The 22,629-nt window shown below is 46.6% G+C and overlaps 1 protein-coding gene across 50 annotated transcripts in view; it reads right to left on the bottom strand.

Annotated features, from left to right (window-relative positions):
• The window catches only part of AOPEP (aminopeptidase O (putative)), a 384,021-nt gene that overhangs the window by 100,032 nt on the left and 261,360 nt on the right, over window positions 1–22,629 (bottom strand). For all 50 annotated transcript variants that reach the window (XR_013405020.1, XR_013405031.1, XR_013405038.1 and 47 more), the window contains exons 12-13: window positions 918–980; window positions 548–622 (exon numbers count right to left, since the gene is read on the bottom strand). Coding sequence is in view for 13 of the 50 variants with exons in the window: in XM_077966537.1 (XP_077822663.1) it covers window positions 548–622; window positions 918–980 (138 nt within the window). In the remaining 37 variants the exon portion in view is untranslated. The remainder of the gene's footprint in view (window positions 1–547; window positions 623–917; window positions 981–22,629) is intronic.

Raw genomic sequence — 22,629 nt, forward strand, 5'->3', positions numbered from 1 at the left:
TTTAGTACAAAATCAGACAACAGGCAGTCCAAACTTCTGCAAAGTAACATACTGAGATTCTACACTTAGGTAAACAAATTTCTCATTTGCTTTACAGCAAATAAAATTCCTCCTAGTGTTTTAAAAGCAATCCACTTCTTTCTTCTTCTCTCTCCATTTCTTAGATGACTCCAATTTAAAGTCTAGGTGAGAGAACGTACCGCACGGAAACCTAACACTGTGGGCGATTTATTCGGAACACTTTTCATTTTTCAGAGGTACCTTAACACTGAGATAATAAACACTGCGGATCTAAAATAATAATGGAACCCACTTAAGTCCTACTGCTGTATTTAACGAGCAAGAAACAAATCTCACGGGTTATTCTCTCTTTATGAGAACATGCAGATGATTAGGCTTATCGACCAGTATTTCTACAGAATTTCCCCGGTTTATTGTAACAAAAACTTTTTAAAGTCAGCGCTGCTCTATTGTCATGACCAGGTGCTCGCGGGGCAGACGCGGATTTACCGAGACCTGCGCCGAGCACCGCCTCGGGAGCCCCTACCTTTTCAAACACCGCTTCCCTCTCCCTGCGCTTCCGTCTTCGGGGTCTCCGGTTCACTCGAATCCACTTCGTGACCTGAGGTTCAAAAACCACAGCATTTCAAACACGGCGACGGGGTCCCGGCGGCCGCCCCGCAGCGCGAGAACGCAGAGACCCCCGGCCCCGCCACCTGGTCCTCCCCGCGCCGTGGGAGGCCACCCGCGCCCGCCCGCGGGACCCGCGACCTCCGTGCCCGGCCGCTCCCCGCGCCGCAGCCCCGACCCGGCGGGTGGTCCCCGCGCCCGCGGCGCAGCCCCGAGCCCGGGCCTCCCGCCAGCCGCGGCCTCGCTCGGCGCCACCGGGGCGCAGGGGCCGCGCCGCCCGCACTCACCTCGGCGCGCACTTGCCGCGCGAGCCCGCACTCTGCCCCGGCGCGGCGCTCCCTCTGCAGCGGCTGCGGGGAGAGCACAGTCAAGTTTACCGCGGGCGCAGCCCCGGCCTCCCGGCCCCGCGCCCGCTAACTCGGCGCGCCCGCCCCGTACCTCGCCCGCGGCCGGGGAGGACAACGCGGGGGCGCCGGAGCCCGCGCCCTGCGCCCGGCCGGGGCCGCATCACCTCAGGCGCGGCGCGGGCGGCGGGCGCGGGGCCGGGGCGGCGGCGCGGGCGGGCGGGCGGGCGCCGGGCGGGGGCGGGGCCTGCCTTAAAGGTACAGCGGCCGCCGCCTCCCGCAGGTCGCCCGCGCCGCGCCGGCGCCGTATTGTTCTCCCCGCCACCGGCGTGCGCCCGCGCCCGCGCCCGCTCCTGTTCCCGCTCGTGCTCCCGCTCCCGCTCCCGGGCTCCGGCCGCCCCGCTCCCGCGCCCCCTGCCCCGCCACCCTCCCCCGGCCCCGCGCCCCGCGAGCGGCTTCCCGGCAGCGAGAGGGGCCCCGGCCGCCCGCCGCAGGCTGGAGGGGGCGGTGGCGGGGAAGGAACCCCGCCCGCGGCCAGCCTGGCGCGCTCCTGGGGTCGGAAACCTGGTCCCCGTGGCTTTCGCGGAGGGAAAGCAACTTCCCTAGTGTCCCAGTGGAGTTTTCTCCGGGAACGGGCTCCACGCCGTCGGGCAGACGTTCCCCAGTGGCCACTCGGGGCTCCGGGCAGCGGCAGGTGACCGCTCGGGGGCGAGGCCGGGCGCAGAGAAACCCAGCCCCGCGCCCGCCACTGTGGACCCCAGAACCACCGGGTAGGATTTAAAAAGGAGGGGTCAATCTGTTTTCATAATTTGGGAGAAAGTTTACACTTAGTTTATAAAAATGTGCGATACCCCAAGATTTTCCTCCACCCGCCAAAGGCCCTCTCATCCTCATCAGCGGTGGCTGGAACCCGCCTGCCCGTGAGGGGGGCCCGGGCGGAGAGGGTTGTCCTGCTGCTTGCTGGGTCTTGACCATCCCTTTATCACATTTCTTTAAAGGAAATCTGTCTTGCCCTCTTTATTGCTACTCCATCCTTCTTTCAAGATCAAAAGGTTTAGATCAAAGCCAAGATCAAACTCACTTCTTTAAATAGCAGTGAGTATTTTACATTTATTTTAAATGCCATGGAGTATTTTACACAGAGGAGCTTAATGGAGACATCAGGATTTTATCCCTTCATTCCATATTCATAACTGGACTACTTAAAATTACACGGATGATGCATGTCTATTTCCTAAAACAAACAAGTCTGCTCAAATGAGGGATTCTTTGTGTTTCCAGGAATACAAAAAAGTTGAAATCTAGAGAGTAATATAAATAGACGTGTTAACCATTTTGTATCATTATTATAATAGCTAAGTCCTACGAAATGTGTGCTCATTTGCTAAAGATTTTCAAAAGTCCAGTAATAGGAATAAACACAACTATTGCAAATTAAACCTTACAGACTTACAGACTTACATGAAAGCTGTTGTTAACAGCTAGGTACTAGTTACTTGAAAAGTTTTTTCCCCTTGCGATTTTTAACTGGTTGCAGTCACACACGCACACACGCGTTCTTAATTCTATAAATCCCACTGAACCACTGGAAAGATCTTAGAAACCAAGACCTGGAAACCCTGTCTTGCTGCTACTGACACAGTTTCCTTTCCTCCTAGCACCCAGATCATGGATAACCCAACGGTTGCTGGCATGAGCTGAACAAAGGGAACAGCTTACTGTCACTCTGCTCTTCTAGGATTTGGCTAAGTAGGAAGCAAAAGCTGTGACCCATCCTAATTGACTCTTGTCTCCTTGTTTGTCCTCTGTCCCCCAACTCTCCTCCCAATTACCATCCCAGAATCCATCCTCCACAGAGAAGCCAGAATGGTATGTCCCAAGGTAATTCAAATGATACCACTTGGCTTCTCTGAGAATGCTTTTCCATCTCTTTGCCTGGCTAGCCCACTTATCCTCTAGTTCTGGGTTTAAGCAGCGCTTTTGCAGAAAGGTCTTTCCTTACTCCCCAAACCAAATTATGTCACTCCACTATTCTTTCTAACAGCATCCTGTTTATTTCCTTTAGAGTAATATTTAGAGCAGCTTTTAAGTTTATAGAAAAACTGAGCAGAAAGCAGAGTTCCCGTATTTGTACCCACTCACCAGCTTCCCCATTATTAACATATTGCATTAGTATATTTATTATAACTGAGGAACCAATATTGATAATTATTCACTAAAGTCAAATTTACATTAGGGCTCACTCTGTGACGTGCAGTTATTAGAGCTCTTTTAAAACTGGACTGAGCGTCCCTCTCCCCAGCTGGACTTTATGCTCCAAGAAAGAGATCCTGTCTCTGGTTCTTGATTTTTGTTCAGTCCACCAGAAACACTGCCTGGCACATACTAGAAATTTAGTAAATATGTTACATAGTGAATGGAAGGATAAAGGAACAAATGAAGGACACCTAAAATTTCAAGGGGGAGAAGTCTTAAAATGAAGATCTTTCTAATTAACTCCTGTTTGTTTCACCACTAAAATGCTTAATTTGTAAAGAGCCTAGAATCTTACATTTTTACAAAAGGGAGACCATGGGATATTAGTTACATTGCCAGGGTAATTTTATAAACAGGACGTGCACGGTGGCTCACACCTGTAATCCCAAGACTTGGAGAGGCCAGGGTGGGAGGAGCTCTTGAGCCTAAGAGTTCAACACCAGCCTGGGCAACACAGCAAGAAAAAAAAAAAAAAATTAGCCAGGCATGGTGGTGTTAGCCTGCAGTACCAGCTACCCGGGAGGGTGAGGTGGGAGGATCACGTGAGCCCAGAAGGCAGAGGCTGCAGTGAGCCATGATCGCACCATTGCACTCCAGCCTGGGCAACAGAGTGAGATCCTGCCTCAAAAAAATATGAATAAGTAAATAACAATAAAAATAAATTTAATAAAATTGAAATGAGAAAGGTTCCTAATCCCTCACATATGAATCACTAAAATTATATTCAGAATGGTGCTAGAAGCTGAATTTAATCTAGAATTAAAGATCTACATATTGCATGACACTGAAAAAATACTTTATTGTGTTCAATCCAACCTGAACACATTGCTCCTGTTGTCTACCTGAATCTCCCCTTCTTCACGGGCTGATGCCAATGAAGGCAGGGTGTAGAGAAACTGGAGGACCGCTTTTTTAAAAACTGGGGTTCTGTGGTGGAGGATGGGCATTCTAATTACTGCCTTTGAGAATGCAGTAAAAGCACTTTAAAGCTGTCTCTTAAAAACAGATGTTTTCTATCTGAATTGTATCTTTAAAAATGCCTCATCCAGTAGATACGCATGTTTTGAAAGGAAGTTGTTCTAAGAAACTTTTTTTTGTCAAAGCAATTCATCATAGCTGAAGACAATGTCCGAGGCTGAGGAAAATACCATTGCTTTAAAATTATTTAACCTCGTGATTGACTGGAGATTACTTTTGGAGGGAAAGTAATCTCCAGGAAATTTTTCTTCAGTTTCCTTCCTTTTCTTAGACAAAGAAGAAATTCCTCCTATCACTGGAAAAATATAGTGATACCAACTTCACGTTACCGGTGTGTCTTCTCTTCCTGCTTCTACTTCATGGAGGAGGCACAGGGCAGAGGAAGGAGGAGCCAGCCTTCCTAGGCACCAGGAAGGCCAAAGGGCAAGCAAGGGGGCTCTTCCATGGTCCCAAACAGCCACAGATGGCAAATTACATTCCCTCGGGCACCGTGGAGGGAAAACTATCCACTAAAAGAAACCAAAAGATCTTTGAATACCAAACAAGGTCGAGAGTTCCAGAAGCTTCCACTGGTTTCAGAAGTGTTCTATTGCCAACATACGTTCAGGGTGAACTTAAAAGTAAGAATCTACACACGTCTAGAAATAAAATCAAGGCTGGATTAAGTTTAAAAAATAAAGAAGGATGGGGGTGAAGTTATCAAATATTTATATCTTTAAATTTGGTTTATTTTTTTTTGAGACAATGTCTTGCTCTTGTCACCCAGGCTGGAGTGCAGTGGTGCAATCTCAGCTCACTGCAACCTCCACCTCCCAGGCTCAAGTGATTCTTCCGCCTCAGGCTCCCAAGTAACTGGGATTACAGGCACCCACCACCACGCCCAGCTAATTTTTGTACTTTTAGTAGAGACAGGGTTTCACCATGTTGGCCAGGCTGGTCTCGAACTTCTGATCTCAGGTGATCCACCCGCCTCGGCCTCCCAAAGTGCTGGGTTACAGATGTGAGCCACCACGCCTGGCCGTCTATTATTTTTAAACATAGCATCCTTTATATTATATTTGTGGATGGTTTTAGAAAATTATAAATTAATCCAAAAATATAAAAGCTGTTACATAAAGGATGTTTAGAGGGTTGTTGATTCCGTTAGATAGAATTTTCTATGAAGTCTTCTCCCTGGTGTCAGTGTCAGGAACAGTTCGACCTGATCAGCTGGTTGGTTTGTACCTGCTATTTGTATTATTTGTATTTGCCCATTTTGTCTCTGTATTAGATGAACAACTAGTTTGTTGTTGTTTCTTTTTTTTAGGAGGATTTTGGCCCTGCCAAACGGACCTCTTAGTGGAAGTCCTTATAAAGCATAATTTTCAAAAAAGGAAGTCAGTTTCACGCTTGGCGCAGTGGATTGCTGCGGCCGTGGCTCCGCGGCGAACCGGCTAACAGACGCTCTTTCTCTGGGGAACTATGACCTGAGCTCACTACTGCTAAACCCTTATAGAGATCAACGGAGGGAACAGCTACAATGCTTAGTTCTTCCATTTCTTGACCCCCTCTGAGAATCTGATGAAGGCTAATGGTGCTGTCAGCTCCTTAGAAAACAATACACCTACAGCACACACACATGCACACACACACACCCCAACTGTCAGGAGGTTCACAGATTCTTCTGTACCTAAACTTGTAGTCTGGATACTCTAAAATCCTTTCTTGGAATAAGCCAGACCACTTTGAAGCTGGCCCTGGACTTGGTCTTATGGGCACTCTGTAAAAGTCCTGTTATCGCATTAAGTTCTGGTAAGAAGCCATCAACCTTTATTGAGGTGCATTATAAGAAACAGCCCCATAAAATCCATCACGATGTTTACCGGAAGGATGGATTCAGAGGGTTGTTTATTCCATTAGACAGTAATTTTCTGTGAGGAGCCACAGGACAGTCGTCTCCCTGGTGTCAGCATCAGGGATAGTCGGACTTAGGCAGCTTGTTTGTTTTCACCTCTTGCATCTGCAGTTTATCCCTCTTCCCTCTTCTAGAACGCTTGGAGCTCTGTGGCCCTGTTTAACAGGCATAGGACCCTCAGGGTGTGCATATTATATGCTAATTTAATTCCTGGCCCCATCCTTTTTTGCTACCATTATTTTCTTGTTGCTTCATTTTTCTTGTTTTATTTCTATCAGGTTGTATTTATCTGTTTTGGAAGATGCCTTCACTCCATTTTGGACAGGGAAGAGTATGAATTAATAATGTATTCTGTTTTTTTGTTGTTGTTGTTTTTTAATTTCCTTTTTGGATGGGAGAAGGGAGGATCTGGGAAAATCTTACAGTTCTAATATTTATCTCCATTAACAATGTTTAGAAGTAAAATACAGAAGTTAAGGATGTATGGCTGTTCTTATAACTCTACTTATAAAATTCTAGGAAAAGAACTGTCAAAAAATAAACATAATACTATGCAGACATGACACTGTACAGGCATCATCAAACAAACATTACTATACAGGACTATTATAAAAAGGCTAACCAACAAAATATTTTACCTCTTGGTATCAAAACCAGAAGAAAGGGGCTTAGACTTGGAGAGAATAATGTAAGTTGAACATATAGACAGGTTATTCACATAAAAAACATATTAAATGCCTACTGTGAAACAGAGTACTAGATTTCGTGAATGCAAAGATGAGTAAGACGTTGTCCCTGTCCTCAGGAAACTCCTGTGACAAGGTAGTAATACAGCAAGGTATAAGGAGCACACAGCTGGCTTGCCTAGCTGTGCCCCCTCTAGGCCTCCTTCCTCATAAAGTTCTGATCAAATGACATGTAATTTGCTTAGAACAGGAAGCAGTTGCTATTTATCAACTTCTAAATGACTAGAATTAAGAAGCAATACAACAGTACTAGAAGCTGGAGGGAAGTGACTTTAAGACAAAAAAAGTACTGACGCATCCCTACCAGAGACCACAGGACCTTAGACTGCTCGAGGGAGTAAGAGTGGCAATTGCCTACAGAACTGAAGGCTTTACAACGTGCCTCCATATACAGACTGTTCTGCTCGTTCCTCACACAGTCCCATCTGAAAGGTGGAAAAACTGAGTCTCAGGGGATTTCATATCGCTTGGCCCCTAGGTCTCCTGGTTGGAAGGGGAGTACTCTTTCTACTCCAGCGTGAGTGCTTACGGAACATCTAGTGTGACTGTCTCACTTTAACATATTTTTTCATTATATGGATTAGATCAACCCCAGATGAAAACATAGGCTGCAAAATATAATTCCATACCATAAAAGTCTACTGAAAAATACGTTCTAAAAAGCAGACATTATTATATTCCCTTCAATGCCTTCAATTATTTACAGGGCTTGATATTCATGGACATTATAACCTTAAAGAGTTTTCAGCTGTGTGTGGTGGCTCATGCCTACAATGCTAGCACTTTGGGAGGCTGAGGTGGGAGAATCACTTGAGGCCAGGAGTTCAAGACCATCCTGGGAAACATAGTGAGATCCTGTCTCTACAAAAAATGAAAATAAAAAATTAGCTGGGCACGGTGGCATGTGCCTCTAGGCCCAGGTACTTAGGAGGCTGAGGCAGAAGTATCGCTTGAGCCCTGGAGTTTGAGGCTCCAGTGAGCTACTGTTGTGCCACTGCACTCCAGCCTGGGTGATAGAGCAAGACTGTCTCAAAAAAACAAAAAAGTTCATGGTGAAATATAGAATTATGTAAGGGTGGTTTCAGATTAGTGGTTTCTACCCTTGGGTGCTTACTCGAGTCACCAGCAAGTGTTTTACGAATCTCAATGCCCAGGTGACCACTGAGGTTCCCATCTCTGAGAGGAGGACCCAGGCGTCGGTCATTGCTAAAGCCCCTCCACCCCTCAGGCTTCCAATGTGCAGGCAGCACTGAGAACCACTGCCTTCGATAATTGTAATGATGCCCCATCTCAAATAGGTTACTATGAAAAAACTCCAGATGTTTGGGAGACATCTACATTTCAAAGTCAGTGCCACAGGTGATGGCCACTCACTCTGCTCTACAACAGTAAGTCCAGTTTGGCAGATGGCAGACACGGTGTTGGGAGGATGGGCTCGTGGGCCAAACCAGGAGTCACTTCCTGCAGCTCACACCAAGGGATACAATTTTGGGCAAGATAAGTGAAGCATACACACAAAAAGAACTAAAAAGAAATGGAAGATTTCAACATTCTACCTGGAAGGGAGACAACAACAGGCAGATATCTGACTTTTTTTTCTAAAGCTAATACAATCTGGGTCCTTAGCGAAAAGTGCATACATCCTTATCTTTAGGAACCCAATCTTAGTGCTGACCTGCAATACTGTAGACATGAAGGTGGTATTTCCAACTAGTCATCTGCAGATGATGTTCTAAATGATGCTGATGGCTGTCATCCATTCCCTTGAAATGAACATTTGCATTTGGAAGACTGCTGGCTAGAATGAGGGGACAGGGTGCACCAATGGAAAAGACCCTTCGCTGTGTGCAAAGGGTATTGTTCCATTCAGGAAGCAACCCCTGCTGGCTTCCTCCAGCCCTGGGCACTGTGCACTAACCACAGGGGCTCTATTGTTAGAAAACACACACACATACGCTGCTGCTATAGGAACAGGATTCTGGCAAAAGGCCTTACAGAAGGGATTAGTTACTATTGAAAAACACAAAAATATCAGATGTTGATATTTCACTAGCTTGAAAAGCAAACAACCATGTCTAGGCACTTTCCCGTCATTTCCTAAGATAGAGCAGGTGTGGTATCTGGAAGTGTGGGCACGTGGACATGCGGATGCTCCACAGTGCCTTTGGAGGAGGGGATATGATGGGAGTCTGTGGCCCTGGCATGTCGATTTTTAAAAAGCGTGGCACTCAGACTGGGTGGCTTGTTACAAGGCCTCCAAAAGAAACCCAGTGAAGTCACAATTTGCAACAAGAGGAATGGGCCTGAGTCATCCATCCCTTGATGAAGAAGTAAAACCACACAGACACACACACACACACACACACACACACACACACACACACACACACACAGAGGCAAGTAAAATCCGCCACCTGTGGGGTGGAGTGGCTGTCCCAAACATAAATAATACATGAGAGAAAGCTATTTTCCAGAGTGTTTGTTCACCAAACATTCAGGGCCATACAAGGAGGGCGTTCCAGGAAAACAATGGGAAGGGCCAGAATTAATTGGCTGCTAATCTCTTCACTTTTTGCAGGATGTTTTCTCCAGCAGTGGGTGAAATCGGTGTTTAATGCTACACAGGCCCAGCTGTGTCCATATAAGGAAAGCCCAGGCTCACGTCTCTCCAGGAAAAAGGACCTGTCCTCCCTCCCCGCGTTCTGCTTCCACCCACCGCGTGTGGAGGTGGAGAGTGGGAGCCGGGGAATGTGAACTTGATCCAGCACTGATCAGCCAAGCAGCAAACTCTCATTGTTCTTTAGATACCAAACATAACTTCTTTCTACTAGGGATAAACCCAGCCGTTCTGTACATAACACAGCTTTTGTGCTCACCAGTATGCTAGTTGGAAAAGAACCACAGAGAATATCAGAGTTTTATTAGACACCTCCTAATATGCAGAATTAGGAACCTACCCAGTTAATTTATATTCATTTTAATATTAGGTATGTTAGAATCTTATTAAATCTATCTTCTAGGATTTCTGAATGCTTTTATAATTATGGATTTCAATTTATTATGTAAATATTATGGCCTGTTCTGCCTTCTATGAGAGCATTTCTTACCATCACTGCCTTGATCTCTAAGATTCAAGGATACTGGAAATCATGATAAGGGACAACCAAATACGCTGTTGCTGTTTTTACAGGTCACTCTGTAAATGTGACTTAACTGTTTCAGTACAAAGCCAGGGTGTTGTGGGAAATCCACAGTTGGGAACTTAGACTCTGTCATTGCCACCAAGAAGCTCTGTGGCCTGGGACGTGCACGTCAACCTCTGAGCTATGAAACAGAAATAATGCTGCGGTGAAGATCAAATGAAATGGTGCATACAGCAAAAGGCACAAAATAGACCAGTAGACGCAAATCCCTTCCCCTTTCCCCTCAGAAACAAAAGCCTATCAAGTATTCTGAACCTAAATAAATTTTCCAAGGTATCAAAATAACTGAGTTGTGACATCATAATAAAGCCTGGCCTGACAAGCACGCAGGCCCAACGCCCTTGTCCGGAGCCCGCAAAGACACAGCACATCTGAGCTCCACAAACCTGTGTGTCCCTTCCAGTGACAACCAATGGACGTGAGAAAGAAGTTCTGTTTCTCGTATGTCTTATTATAAAGGAGATAACTTCATTTCTGGTCCTGTCGCATTCAAAACAGTAAGCTGACTGTTGTTACGAGAATATCACAAAGTGAAATTTGATAGTTCTTTTTTTCTTTTTTTGAAATGGAGTTTCACTCTGCTGCCCGGCTACAGTGCAGTGGCGTGATCTCAGGTCACTGCAAGCTCCACCTCCTGGGTTCAAACAATTCTCCTGCCTCAGCCTCCCGAGCAGCTGGGATTACAGGCGCCCACCACCATGCCCAGCTAATTTTGTATTTTTAGTAGAGACAGGGTTTCACCATGTTGGTCAGGCTGGTCTCGAACTCCTGATCTCAGGTGATCCACCCGCCTCGGCCTCCCCAAGTGCTGGGATTACAGGCGTGAGCCACCACACCCAGCCTGAAATTTGATATTTCTACGTTGCTCTCTGAAGATACCACCATGGTCAGGTGCTAGATGCAAAAATAGCTATAATCCTAACCAGAGCTACATGCATTTAAAACCAGTATAGTAATTAAGGATGAAGGCTTTTAAGTCAGACAGATTTGGTGTCCAGCTTCTTCCTCTATAAAATGGGTATAACTACAATGCCTCTAGGGAGTTGTGACTGGGATAAGTAAATTGCTATTATGTGGAATAATGCACTTAGTATCCAGCCTTTTCTGCTCATTCCAGATGTTCTAAATAGGATACTCTAGTCGGCTGGGGGCAGGGAGGTGAGGGGACGGAGTGAAGGGAAGGATTAAGTTAAAAACTACAGTTCTATAGAGAGTTAGACAATCTACATAGTCCTAGATTTACCCATTTGCAGCTTAATTGACTAGAGGCATTTAGGCAAAACCCTGGCAGATGCCTCTCAATTATAAAACCAATGGCAGTGACTAGGAAATACAATTTGAGGAGGAATAACCAGAGAGAATTGTAGAGCAACTGCCTTTGCAATACACAGAATCCAGAAGCGTCTTAAGGAGAAGTACGTCTCTGCCTGGCTGCGTGGAATGTGGGAAATGGCAGCACGCGTGGCTGGGCAGCAGGAGGGAGACACCAGAGAAAAACAAGAGGAAGCGCTTGGACAAAAGGCAAGAGACGCTGCCTGATGTGGGAGGCAGCGTCTCCGTCCCGGGGAAACAGACCCCAGAGTGGAGGGGCTGTCTCCAGCCGAATCCCATTATCGCCTGTTGCCCTGGAGTCTGAGTCCCAAATTCTGATGTATTGACTTTGGCCTCCCTTCCATGCGTTTTCGTGCCAATAAAGTTGCTGAAATTAAAGAAGAACTGAATTGTGAAGCCTTCTGGCATAAATAACGTCCTATTGCGAAGTCGAGGTTAATAACAAGCAGGATGCCGGTAACACCCTTAGGAAAACCGTCTGAGCTACGCGTCCCTCAGTGCGGTTTGAAACTCCCCTCGGCCTACAAAGGAAAATATTTTTAGCATGTAGCACACTTTGTAACAGACATATAAATGCACCAAAAATATAATTTTAGGAAAGCATCTGGGTTTGATCATTTCAACCCCAAATAGGTTCTACTTTCTCAATAGAAGAAATACTGCAACGTTTTGCTATAAAATATGCAGCGATCACTGTAGCAATTTCTCATACCCATGTCATTACTGATTCTGTTTGTTTTTTTAAAAGCAGCAAGTACTCGAATGATTGAGATAAAAAGCAGCATAAAACATGAAGTGCTCTTTCCAGAGCACTGGGCACCAACGGCTTCCCCTCCTCCAAAAGGCAAACTCGACCCGCTGGACTTTTCCCCCAAGGTTATTTAGGCAACAGGCATAAATAAATATTTTATCTCTATGTCTCAAAATGTATCTTAGAAATAATAGTTGTCCCTGTCTAAGGTGAAACTGACCTGCAGTTATTACTGACCCACAGGAATTCGAAGACTAAAAAGGCTAGCAAAATTTTTTTCATCTCCTGGTCAAACAGGTTAATCTCTATGAATAATTGATTCCAACTAGAAGCAAATGCCTATTCTTCAGCGGTCAGCCAGCATAAATGCTTTTGTAGATTGATTATTACTCAATTCTCTGAATCATCTCTCAAACAGCAATTTTCCACTGGAAAAGAAAAGAAATGAACAAACAGGGTTCCCTGATAGTGTAAGTTTGTAAAACTCCAAACAGGACAAAGCATATTTAAACAACTCTCCCAACACCAGTCCAAACTAAGGACAACTTTTTAAGTCTGAGGGCAATTCTGCAGGTTCCAAAGACAGAAGGAAAGACACAAGAAAGTAAATTCCAACTTTTCTCCTCTCAGACGTGACCAGGTACACCTGCATCGCAGGCCTCAGCATGGCACCGGACGCAGCCCAGAGTGCCTTCACCCCGGCCAGCTCCCCTTATCCCCAAAGAGGCAGTGAGCCTCCGAGAGGGCAAGCGGCTCGCCCACTGCTACACGGCTTCAAGGTGGTACAGCTGACTCCAAAGCTGGTATTTAATGGATTCACTGACATCTTCATCCACTATAGGACTAGCTTTGCTGAACAAAACTTCACAATAAAGAACTCTGCGAAGGAACGTGGATCTGGATATAACACAACTGACTTTGCTCCTCTACCCAGCCTCCAATCTTGTTCATTAACTTTAAAGTAACGCTGCCTTGCATGTTATGCACCAAACTGTTTGGAGCCCACTTACAGCGTGACGGTGGTGGCTGTAACTCGACAGGATCAGAAGCAGAAAATACTGGGGTCATGAAGGCCCAAGCTGGAGGACTGACTGGAAGAACAGGGTCTTCTGCTGAATGGCCTCAACAGACTCCTTACCAAGCACCAGAGAAGAGGAGACAGCTGCCATCCAGAGGTGTGTGACAAGAACGCTGACCTTTTTAAACACACACTGGGATCTGTGCAGTTCGACAATCATTGACAGTTACCCTGACCGGTGATACGCTGGTTGGCTGGCCACCACCTTTGTGCTCTCTGACTCTGGTCAGCTCCAGGGCGAAAGACAGGGACTCTGGTTGGAAGTGTGCTTGTGAAAGCAAATAAGAGGAGATGAAAAACGTACATCAAGATACACTTTTTGTTTAACCATTTCCTTTTTCCCATTCGTTCGTTTGTTTGGGTGGCCTGGTATTTATTATCTAATTTAGTTTCCATCTCAAGTGAGGAATGGCTGTATCTTTCCAAATGCAAAGACCTAAACTAATCTCTATATACAATCACATTCGCTCACACCAAAAAAATATACCAGCTTTTTGATGCAATGGAGCCCAGTATTTCCTATGCAAGATATTCCACCTTGATACGCAGGGCTACCATTTAGAAATAACTAGTGGAAAAGGGGCATGTATACCCATGACACATGTTTATGAAAAGCCCTGGAAAGTGAGGTCCACATCCTGCATCCGTGAAAGAGTAGGAACAAACAGCTTCAAGAAAAAAGAGGAGTCATTAATGAAAAATTATCACTTCTCAGGGCCCTCTGCCATACTCCTTTATCACCTACTCATAGGTCTTCACAGAAACTAAGGCAAAGATGGGACCCAAATTACAAAATGCTTTAGTCTGATGGGCTGAAGACTCAGAATCCTGTACTCCAGCCATAGCTCTGCCACTAACTAGTGCTGCAAGCTGGGGCAGATGACTACACTTCTCGCGGGGCTCCGCTCCCCCGGTGAGAAGACGCACTGCATTCTAAGACTCATCTGTAGCCTGGGATTCTACAGCAAACCCAAAGTTGCACAATACCAGAAAAAACGAATATTTAACCATGAAGCAGCAGAGACCACGCTGGAGAAGTACCGTGTATTAAATGTATAGTATTTGGTACCACATAATGGCTTGCACAAAAGAGAAGGAAGAAAAGCTCTGACACTAAAAGTAGCCAGGTGCTCCCGATGGCTTTCCTGGCTAGCAGGTGCTCCGGCTGCAGGAGCTGGGACAAGCCACCGGGAGCACCGTGGAGGCCACAGTGGGAGCAGCGGCCTACAACGCCCTGGGTGCTGATCTTCTACCAGCATGTGCCGGGATGCTGTGCGACGTCCAACAGCCAGGGGCATGCATGTGTGTGCAGCCATGTGCACAACTCACTCACCTGCTGCTTCGCAGGGCTTTGTCCTCCAGGTGTGGGAAGAGTACAATGTCAATATAAAATAATCTGCTTTTGGCCGGGTCCGGTGGCTCCTGCCCGTAATCCCAGCACTTTGGGAGGCTGAGGCAGGACCATCCCCTGAGGTCAGGAGTTTGAGACCAGCCTGGCCAACATGGTGAAAGCCCGTCTCTACTAAAAATACAAAAAATTATTTTAAAAAAATTACAGGCGCAGACCTGTAGTCCCAGCTACTTGGGAGGCTGAGGCAGGAGAATCGCTTGAACCCAGGAAGAGGAGGTTACAGTGAGCCGAGCTCGCACCACTGCACTCCAGCCTGGGTGACAGTGAAACTCCACCTCAGAAATAAATAAATAATAAAATAATCTGCTTTTGATGAAGAGTCTACCAGAGTATGTCTTTAACATAATAAAAGAGAAAATGGGGGCAGTTTTTCTTAAAAAGCAGAATCAGATATTTCTCTATTGACATAAGGTTTAATACTCCAGAGCTGCTTTGTCCTAGTTCTTTGGGTTTGCATGCCCCCTCTTTCTAAAAAGGTTTCTCTACAAATAAAGCAGCACTGCAGTGAAATCCTATTACAGGTCGCTCATTATGAGGGATGCAGTAGTCCTTACTTCAGTGACTCTGTGGGCCAACACTTAAAAGCCTGGAAGACAGGTACTGCCCATGTGTCCAAATATAACCCACCGGACTACGGCTTGAGGACAGTCACGCTGGCTCCTTTGCACAATGGGTCAGCTGACCTGTGGCTGAGTGGGGCTTAGGAGCAGACTCCTCCCTCCAAGCGTCTTTGTTTTCTTACAGATTTAGCCTCCCAGCGGAACATGGCAAACACAAGGCACCAGTTCTTTGCAGGCCTCAAACTCTGGGGTGGCGGCCTGTTGGGCAAAGGTTGGTTTGCAGACGCTTCCACAAACCATGAGCTCATGGGCAGGGCCTGTGCCCTTTCGGCTTTATATGCAAACTGCCCAGCGCAATGTTTGGCAAACTGTTTAAACTAATAAACTAAACCACAAAGCCAAATGTTTGTGTTACTCAGCCGGGCGCGGTGGCTCACGCGTGTAATCCCAGCACTTTGGGAGACTGAGGTGGGCAGATCACAAGGTCAGGAGTTTGAGACCAGCCTGGCCAATATGGTGAAACCCTGTCATTACTAAAAATACAAAAATTAGCTGGGCATGGTGGCAGGTGCCTGTAATCCCAGCTACTCAGGAGGCTGAGGCAGGAGAATCACTTGATCCCTGGAGGTGGAGGTTGCAGTGAGCCGAGATCACACCACTACATTCCAGCCTGGGCGACACAGTGAGACTCTGTCTTAAAAAAAAAAAGTTTGGGTTACTCAGGAAGGGTATAAAAATGAAGGATTCTAAGGGTTTCGGTTGTACTTAGAAACTTCTTGGCCAGGCACAGTGGCTCATGCCTGTAATCTCAGCACTTTGGGAGGCCGAGGAAAGCGGATCACGGGGTCAGGAGATCGAGGACATCCTGGCCAACATGGCAAAACCCCATCTCTACTAAAAATACAAAAATTGGCCAGGCGCAGTGGCTCACGCCTGTAATCCCAACACTCTGGGAGGCTGAGGCGGGCGGATCACAAGGTCAGGAGATCAAGACCATCCTCACTAACACGGTGAAACCCCGTCTCTACTAAAAATACAAAAACATTAGCCAGGCGTGGTGGCGGGCGCCTGTAGTCCCAGCTACTCAGGAAGCTGAGGCAGGAGAATGGCGTGAACCCGCGAGGTGGAGCTTGCAGTGAGTGGAGATCCCACCACTGCACTCCAGCCTGGGAGACAGAGCAAGACTCTGTCTCAAAATAAACAAACAAAAAATACAAAAATTAGCTGAATGTGGTGTTGTGCGCCTGTAGTCCCAGCTACTTGGGAGGCTGAGGCAGGAGAATCGCTTGAACCCAAGAGGCGGAGATTGCAGTGAGCCGAGATTGCGCCACTGCACTCCAGCCTGGACGACAGACCGAGACTCTGTCTCAAAAAAAGAAAAGAAAAGAAAAGAAACTTCTTTTGATAGAATATATTTCAGAAAATGAGATAATTAAGGAGTATGTTGACCGGTTCCAGTCATACCTATGGAGATGCTGACTCAGTAGCAGGTTTGGGCTGGCTCCGGGATATGCAGTTTTAATCAGCCTCCTACATGATTCTGATGACCAGGTCTCCCTGAGTGCCTTCAACTCAAGCCTGCAGAGCTAGACTTCCAGCAAGAACCCAGCTTGATCCTATTATTACAACCCACACATACGTGGGCCACTACCAGCTGTCTCATTAGCGGCATTTTTTCAATGCTAGTGGCCTCTGCTTCCTTTTCCTTCTGGTTATCCGTCAGTGTTCGAAGGCAGGGCCCGGTTATCCTTTATACGCCTAGCAAATATTAGATCTCTACAGTGTCACACCTTTAATGTGTCTGTGTGCATCTGAGCCCGTTCAGAATTCTTACTCTTTTTATAGGAAAAATGTCTCAAATGCCCTTTATCCCAAATGAGAAAGCCATCCTCACAATGTACGTCTAATCTGAGATCGTGAAAGCCGTGGGCAATTGACTCTCCCCGCCGACTTCCCAGCGTCCTTCCCCATCGTGAGTAGGATCTGGGTGCGTCAGCTGCATCACATTCATCTGTGCTTGCTTCGTGTGGCTTCCTACTCATTCCTGTGGATGCAGGCGCTCCTCAGCCCACTGCATGTCCTCTCTGGATAGACAGACACTGTTGGTTATCCAGATACTTACAGCTATTTTTAGAAATATCCATGTAAATTAATAGCTTCTGGACCAGAAAGTTTAGTCAGACACCAAGAAGCAAAAGTCAGTCTAGCTGTTCCACATTCTCCGCTAGACCCTCTTCCCTACACGGGGGGAAGAGCACGGCTTTTCCCACGAAGTTGTCTTTCCAGGCAACCTGCTGACCCGCCTGACCATGTTCGTCTAAACACGCTGCTCACGTCCTGTCACTCCTTCCACAGGCCGTCAGCAGCTCCTCAATGTGTAGGACGCTCTAGCATCACATTCAAGTCCCTGTGTAATCTGGCTGGGTCCTGCCCCACTAACCAATCTCCCTCACAGATCCTGCCCTCGATGTAAAACAAGCAACAATTAAACATGTCCCTAACAAGAAAAACAGAAAGGGAAAAGATTACAACCTCAAATCATGATCAAACTGCATTCACCCAGTATATTTTATCAGTATTTAAAATGCATTCATCCCTCTATTATTCAGGAGCAGAACCACCTTGGTTAGATTGTTGCAGGGGCGGGGAGGGACCTGAGAATGAGAAGGAGGCTGAGTGGGAAGGATTCTTGCCCGCACCCTTCCAGCTGAGGACGCCGCCTTGACTTCGCTGGGGCTGCGACCCGCTGAGCCGGAGGACGCCACCTTGACTTCGCTGGGGCTGGGACCCGCTGAGCCTGAGGACGCCGCCTTGACTTCGCTGGGGCTGGGACCCGCTGAGCCTGAGGACGCCGCCTTGACTTCCCTGGGGCTGGGGCCCGCTAAGCCTGAGGACGTGACCTTGACTTCGCTGGGGCTGGGATGCTACCCGCTGAGCCTTCACCATAGTTATGACACTAGTTAATCAGCTTCCCAGCGCTGAGATTTGACTCTGCCTGATGCTGTTCAGACAGGCACACTGAGTTTTCCAGCAGCACACCTTGATTATGTCGCTCTCCCTGCCCTAAGGGCCTTCTCCACAATCTCCACCTGCCCACGCTCTACCTGCCTGTCCTTCAAGACTTGCTTCAAACTCTCTCTGCTTCCACAAATCAAAACGGCCTTTCTTCTGAACACTAAGTTTTTCACCACTTACTGCTTTCTGCCTTAGATCAGTTATTTATGTATCTATTTTTCCTACTGAATTATTAAGCATCTTGAAGGCAAAGCCTGTATTTCTCTCATCTTTGAATCATCCACAGTCCCTCATCAAGAACAGATGTGTGGGCTCCACTCATGGGAAGAAGGATAGGAAAGGACTGGACTCAGAGGTCTGATTTCAGATTCTGGAAGAAGCTTCCTCTTGCAGATATCATCCATCTGGTCTGGATGCTTGACAGTTCTACTGTAGAAGCCTGAGCTCTAAGCTCTGACACTTACAAAGGAAATCTTCAAGAGAGAGGAAACACTTTTAATTCTTGTTATTCACTTGAAGTCTAGTCTTAGACTACTGTGAATGAAATTCACACTCATTCTGGAAATCAGGTTTTGAAAGGCAGAAATGAAGGAAGGACACAGCTTTCATTTGGGGGCACTAGAGGAAAATGTTTCTTATTTCATTGTGGTGCCTTGTGCTGTAAAGAGGTCAGTATATTTGGACGGTGTCAAATCAGATGCCCCAACGTTACACCACTCGCAGCGCAGACCTTCAGCTACTGCCAGTTTCCGGGGGGTGGACCCTTCCACATGTATTTCTCTCTCCTGCCACCAAGACATGATTTTTAATTCTTGTGCACTCACTAGATACTAACACCGTTTGGGACCAAAAAATATGCCCAAAGCACATTCATCCATTCGGGAAGAAAATGCAGTGTGGTTGCACTGAGTAGACTTTATTGGCCATTTTGAAGGGATTCACTAGAATGCGGAACTAGTGAGAGACGTACTATAAATAAGGTCAACAGGAATGGCTAAATTGTGTCCCACCAAATTCATATATTCAATTCCTAACCCCCAGTACAACTCACAATGCAACTGTATTGGACTCAGGGCCTTTTGAGAGGAAATTAAGGTAAAATTCGGTCATATTGCTGGGCCCTAACCCAATATAACTGGTGTACTTATAAACAGAGCAGGTGAGGACAGATGTGTGCACGCATACAGAGGAGAGACTACATGAGGACACGATGAGAAGGTGGCCGTCTGCAAGCCGAGGAGGGAGAAACCAACCCTGTTGGCACCTTGGTCTTGGACCTCCAGCCTCCAGAACCGTGAGGAAAAAAATCTCTGTTGTTTAAGCCATCCAGTCTGTGGCACTTAGTTATGGCAACCCCAGCAAACTCATATGAGCACAAAGCCTTAGATGCCAAAAATAAAGGATTTTAATAAACCCTCCCCCTCTCTCTTGTGACTCTGCCGAGCAGCAGAGCAATCTGAAGAGCCTGTGGCGGGGCCAGGTGCTTGGAGGAACAGAAGTGACTGCATGACTCAGAGGCATTTTGGGTGCTGCCTCAAGTGAGGCCGGAGAACCTGTTCCACATGTCTTCAAGGATCCTTGACAAGATGTTCAGTCACTTAGAAAATATACGTTTAACTACTGGACAAAAATGACAGCAAAATTACTAGGAGCCCAAATAATATACCACATTATGGCAACTGCTATTATAGATATAGAAGAAGCAACGATACTGTGGTACATATGATTTGAAAAATATATTGTCTCTGGAATTTGCAAAATAATCAGTTTCAGTTTTCTTGACTGACCATTAAATGTAGAATTCTTACAGACACCACTGAGATTGAGTATCCTAATGGGCCTTAAAATTATGTTAATAATACTGCATAATGTGCGCTGTAAGAAGCCTACGAGTTACTCCCCTATGAAACCAGCTGGGTTTCTCTGTGCTAAAAGCACATCGTGACTACAGTGACACAAAGCCCCTTGCATACTGTCTCATCGAGTATTCTCAATTCTGTGATTGCAGCACTTTCCCTACAAGACTTCAGTTTTCTATCATCTGCTCGTGCGGCCTCTGGCAACTTGCAGGTGTTTGCTCGGAAAGAAGTGGCATTTTCCCAAGATGACAAAATAACCTGTTGTTCTAAATTCTGGGATTCAGGAACAAGTCTGGGAACCCAAGCTGCTTTCTGCCTATTTCTGGGACACATTACTGTCGGCTCATTTCCCATCTTCTCTCTCCTCCTCGCTGCCGCTGCTGCGATGATTTTGCCAGGAACTGGCTGCTGAGCACTTCCTCCAAAGAGGAGACTGAGGTACGGAAGACACCGGCGGTTCACCTGAGGCAGGGTGCTGCTTGTTCGCACCCCAGGAAACCGGCCTACCGGGAGCTGAAACCCAGAGCTGATGCAAGGCTGCTAGTTCATGCCCTCTGAATGTCCGCTGTGAGCCCAGCACTCCCGCCCGTGCCCTCTGAATGTCCGCTGTGAGCCCAGCACTCCCGCCCGTGCCCTCTGAATGTCCGCTGTGAGCCCAGCACTCCCGCCCGTGCCTGCGGATTCTCATCATCCGCACTGTCGCCGCAAACCGAAGGGCGTCTATGGACCAACCGGCTCTATCTTTCCCACACATTTGACAAGAATACAGATGATTTCACTCATATCTATTCTGTGGGTGACTTTAAGGCATTATGCACTCAGATTTTAATTCAACTAATAGCCTTAGAACAGTCTATTCAACAGGAATGCAAGCCACGTGTGTCATTTTAAATTTGTCAGTTGTTACATTTAAAAAGAAGTAACAGGTAGGATTGATTTTAACATATTTTATTTATTTAACATGTTGAAATGATAACAAAATATTATCATTTCAACATGTAACCAATATTTTTAAAAACATTAATGAAATATTTACATCCATTTTTGTACTAAGTCTCCTAAATCTGATATGTTCTCACAGTCCGTCTCAATTTGGGTGCTAAATATTCATCAGAAATGTTTGGTCTCTCTATTTCATAACATTCCGAGTTGAAAAAGTAGACTCATTCACATACCCAAGGTATTTCAAACAATAACTAAATTATGAGATTTTAAATTTAAATTTAATTATGATTAAATTAAAAAATCAGCTCTGGCTGGGCACGGTGGCTCAGGCCTGTAATCTCAGCACTTTGGGAGGCTGAGGCAGACGGATCACAAGGTCAGGAGATTGAGACCATCCTGACTAACACAGTGAAACCCCGTCTCTATTCAAAAAAATACAAAAAATTAGCCGGGCGTGGTGGCGGGCACCTGTAGTCCCAGTTACTCGGGAGGCTAAGGCAGGAGAACGGCGTGAACCCGGGACTCGGAGCTTGCAGTGAGCCAAGATCGCGCCACTACACTCCAGCCTGGGCAACAGAGCGAGACTCCATCTCAAAGAAAAAAAAAACAGCTCCTCCGGTGCTTTCGATATATTTCAAGTGTTTGCCGACCACATGTAGCTAGTGCATTGGACGGTGAGGCCCTGAGCATCTACTATTAATCTATGCAAGGCCCACAACGGGCACTACGGGATGAGGCTTACAGACAGAACCCTTGTTTCCGGGGGTGGGGAGGGACGGCATGGGACGGATACGAGAGAAACACGTAAGACAGGTTGTGATGCACGTGAAGGGGAGGGAGAAGAAAGCGTGCCAAGGAGCGGAGGGCATGCACAAAGGCAGGCTGGTGGAAAAGCAAATACCTGCGCACTGACAGTTGCGAGTGGGCCAGTCTCCAGAACGGTGGGAAATAACGGCGAAAGGGTGGCTTTGACCGGTCTGCTGCAGCCTCAAATAGCAGGCCAAGGAGTTTGTTTTAAATGCATTGTCCATGGGAGAAAAGTCTCTGGTAAGAAGAATGGGTCTGAGATGTGTTGTGGGAAGATTTACTTGACATTGATATGACCAATGAATTAAAAAGGAGAGAGCTAAAAGACCAGTTAGCTATTGCACCAGTCCAAGCGAAATAAAATTTATAAATGGCAGAGGTGCTAGGAAAGAAAATTAGACATTTGATAAGTGTGTACAGAAGGGCCTCAGGACTTGGCAATGTAGGGAGGAAATCAAAGAGAGGGAGGAGTCAGAGTTCTGCAGAAACTGGCTGGCTCGCACCTGTAATCCCAGCACTTCGGGAGGCCGAGGCAGGCGGATCATGAGGTCAGGAATTCGAGACGAGCCTGGCCAATATGGTGAAACCCCGTCTCTACTAAAAATACAAAAATTAGCAGGCATGCATGCCCGCCTGTAGTCCTGGCTGCTAGGGAGGCTGAGGCAGAAGAATCACTTGAATCGGGAGGCGGAGGTTGCAGTGAGCCAAAATTGCGCCACTGCACTCCAGCCTGGGTGACAAAGCGAGACTCTGTCTCAAAAAAAAACCAAAATCAAACCAAACAAAAAACACAGTTCTATAGTAACTAAAATAAGGAGTG

Source organism: Macaca mulatta, chromosome 15 (assembly GCF_049350105.2).
Source record: "Macaca mulatta isolate MMU2019108-1 chromosome 15, T2T-MMU8v2.0, whole genome shotgun sequence".
Classification (NCBI taxonomy): domain Eukaryota; kingdom Metazoa; phylum Chordata; class Mammalia; order Primates; family Cercopithecidae; genus Macaca; species Macaca mulatta.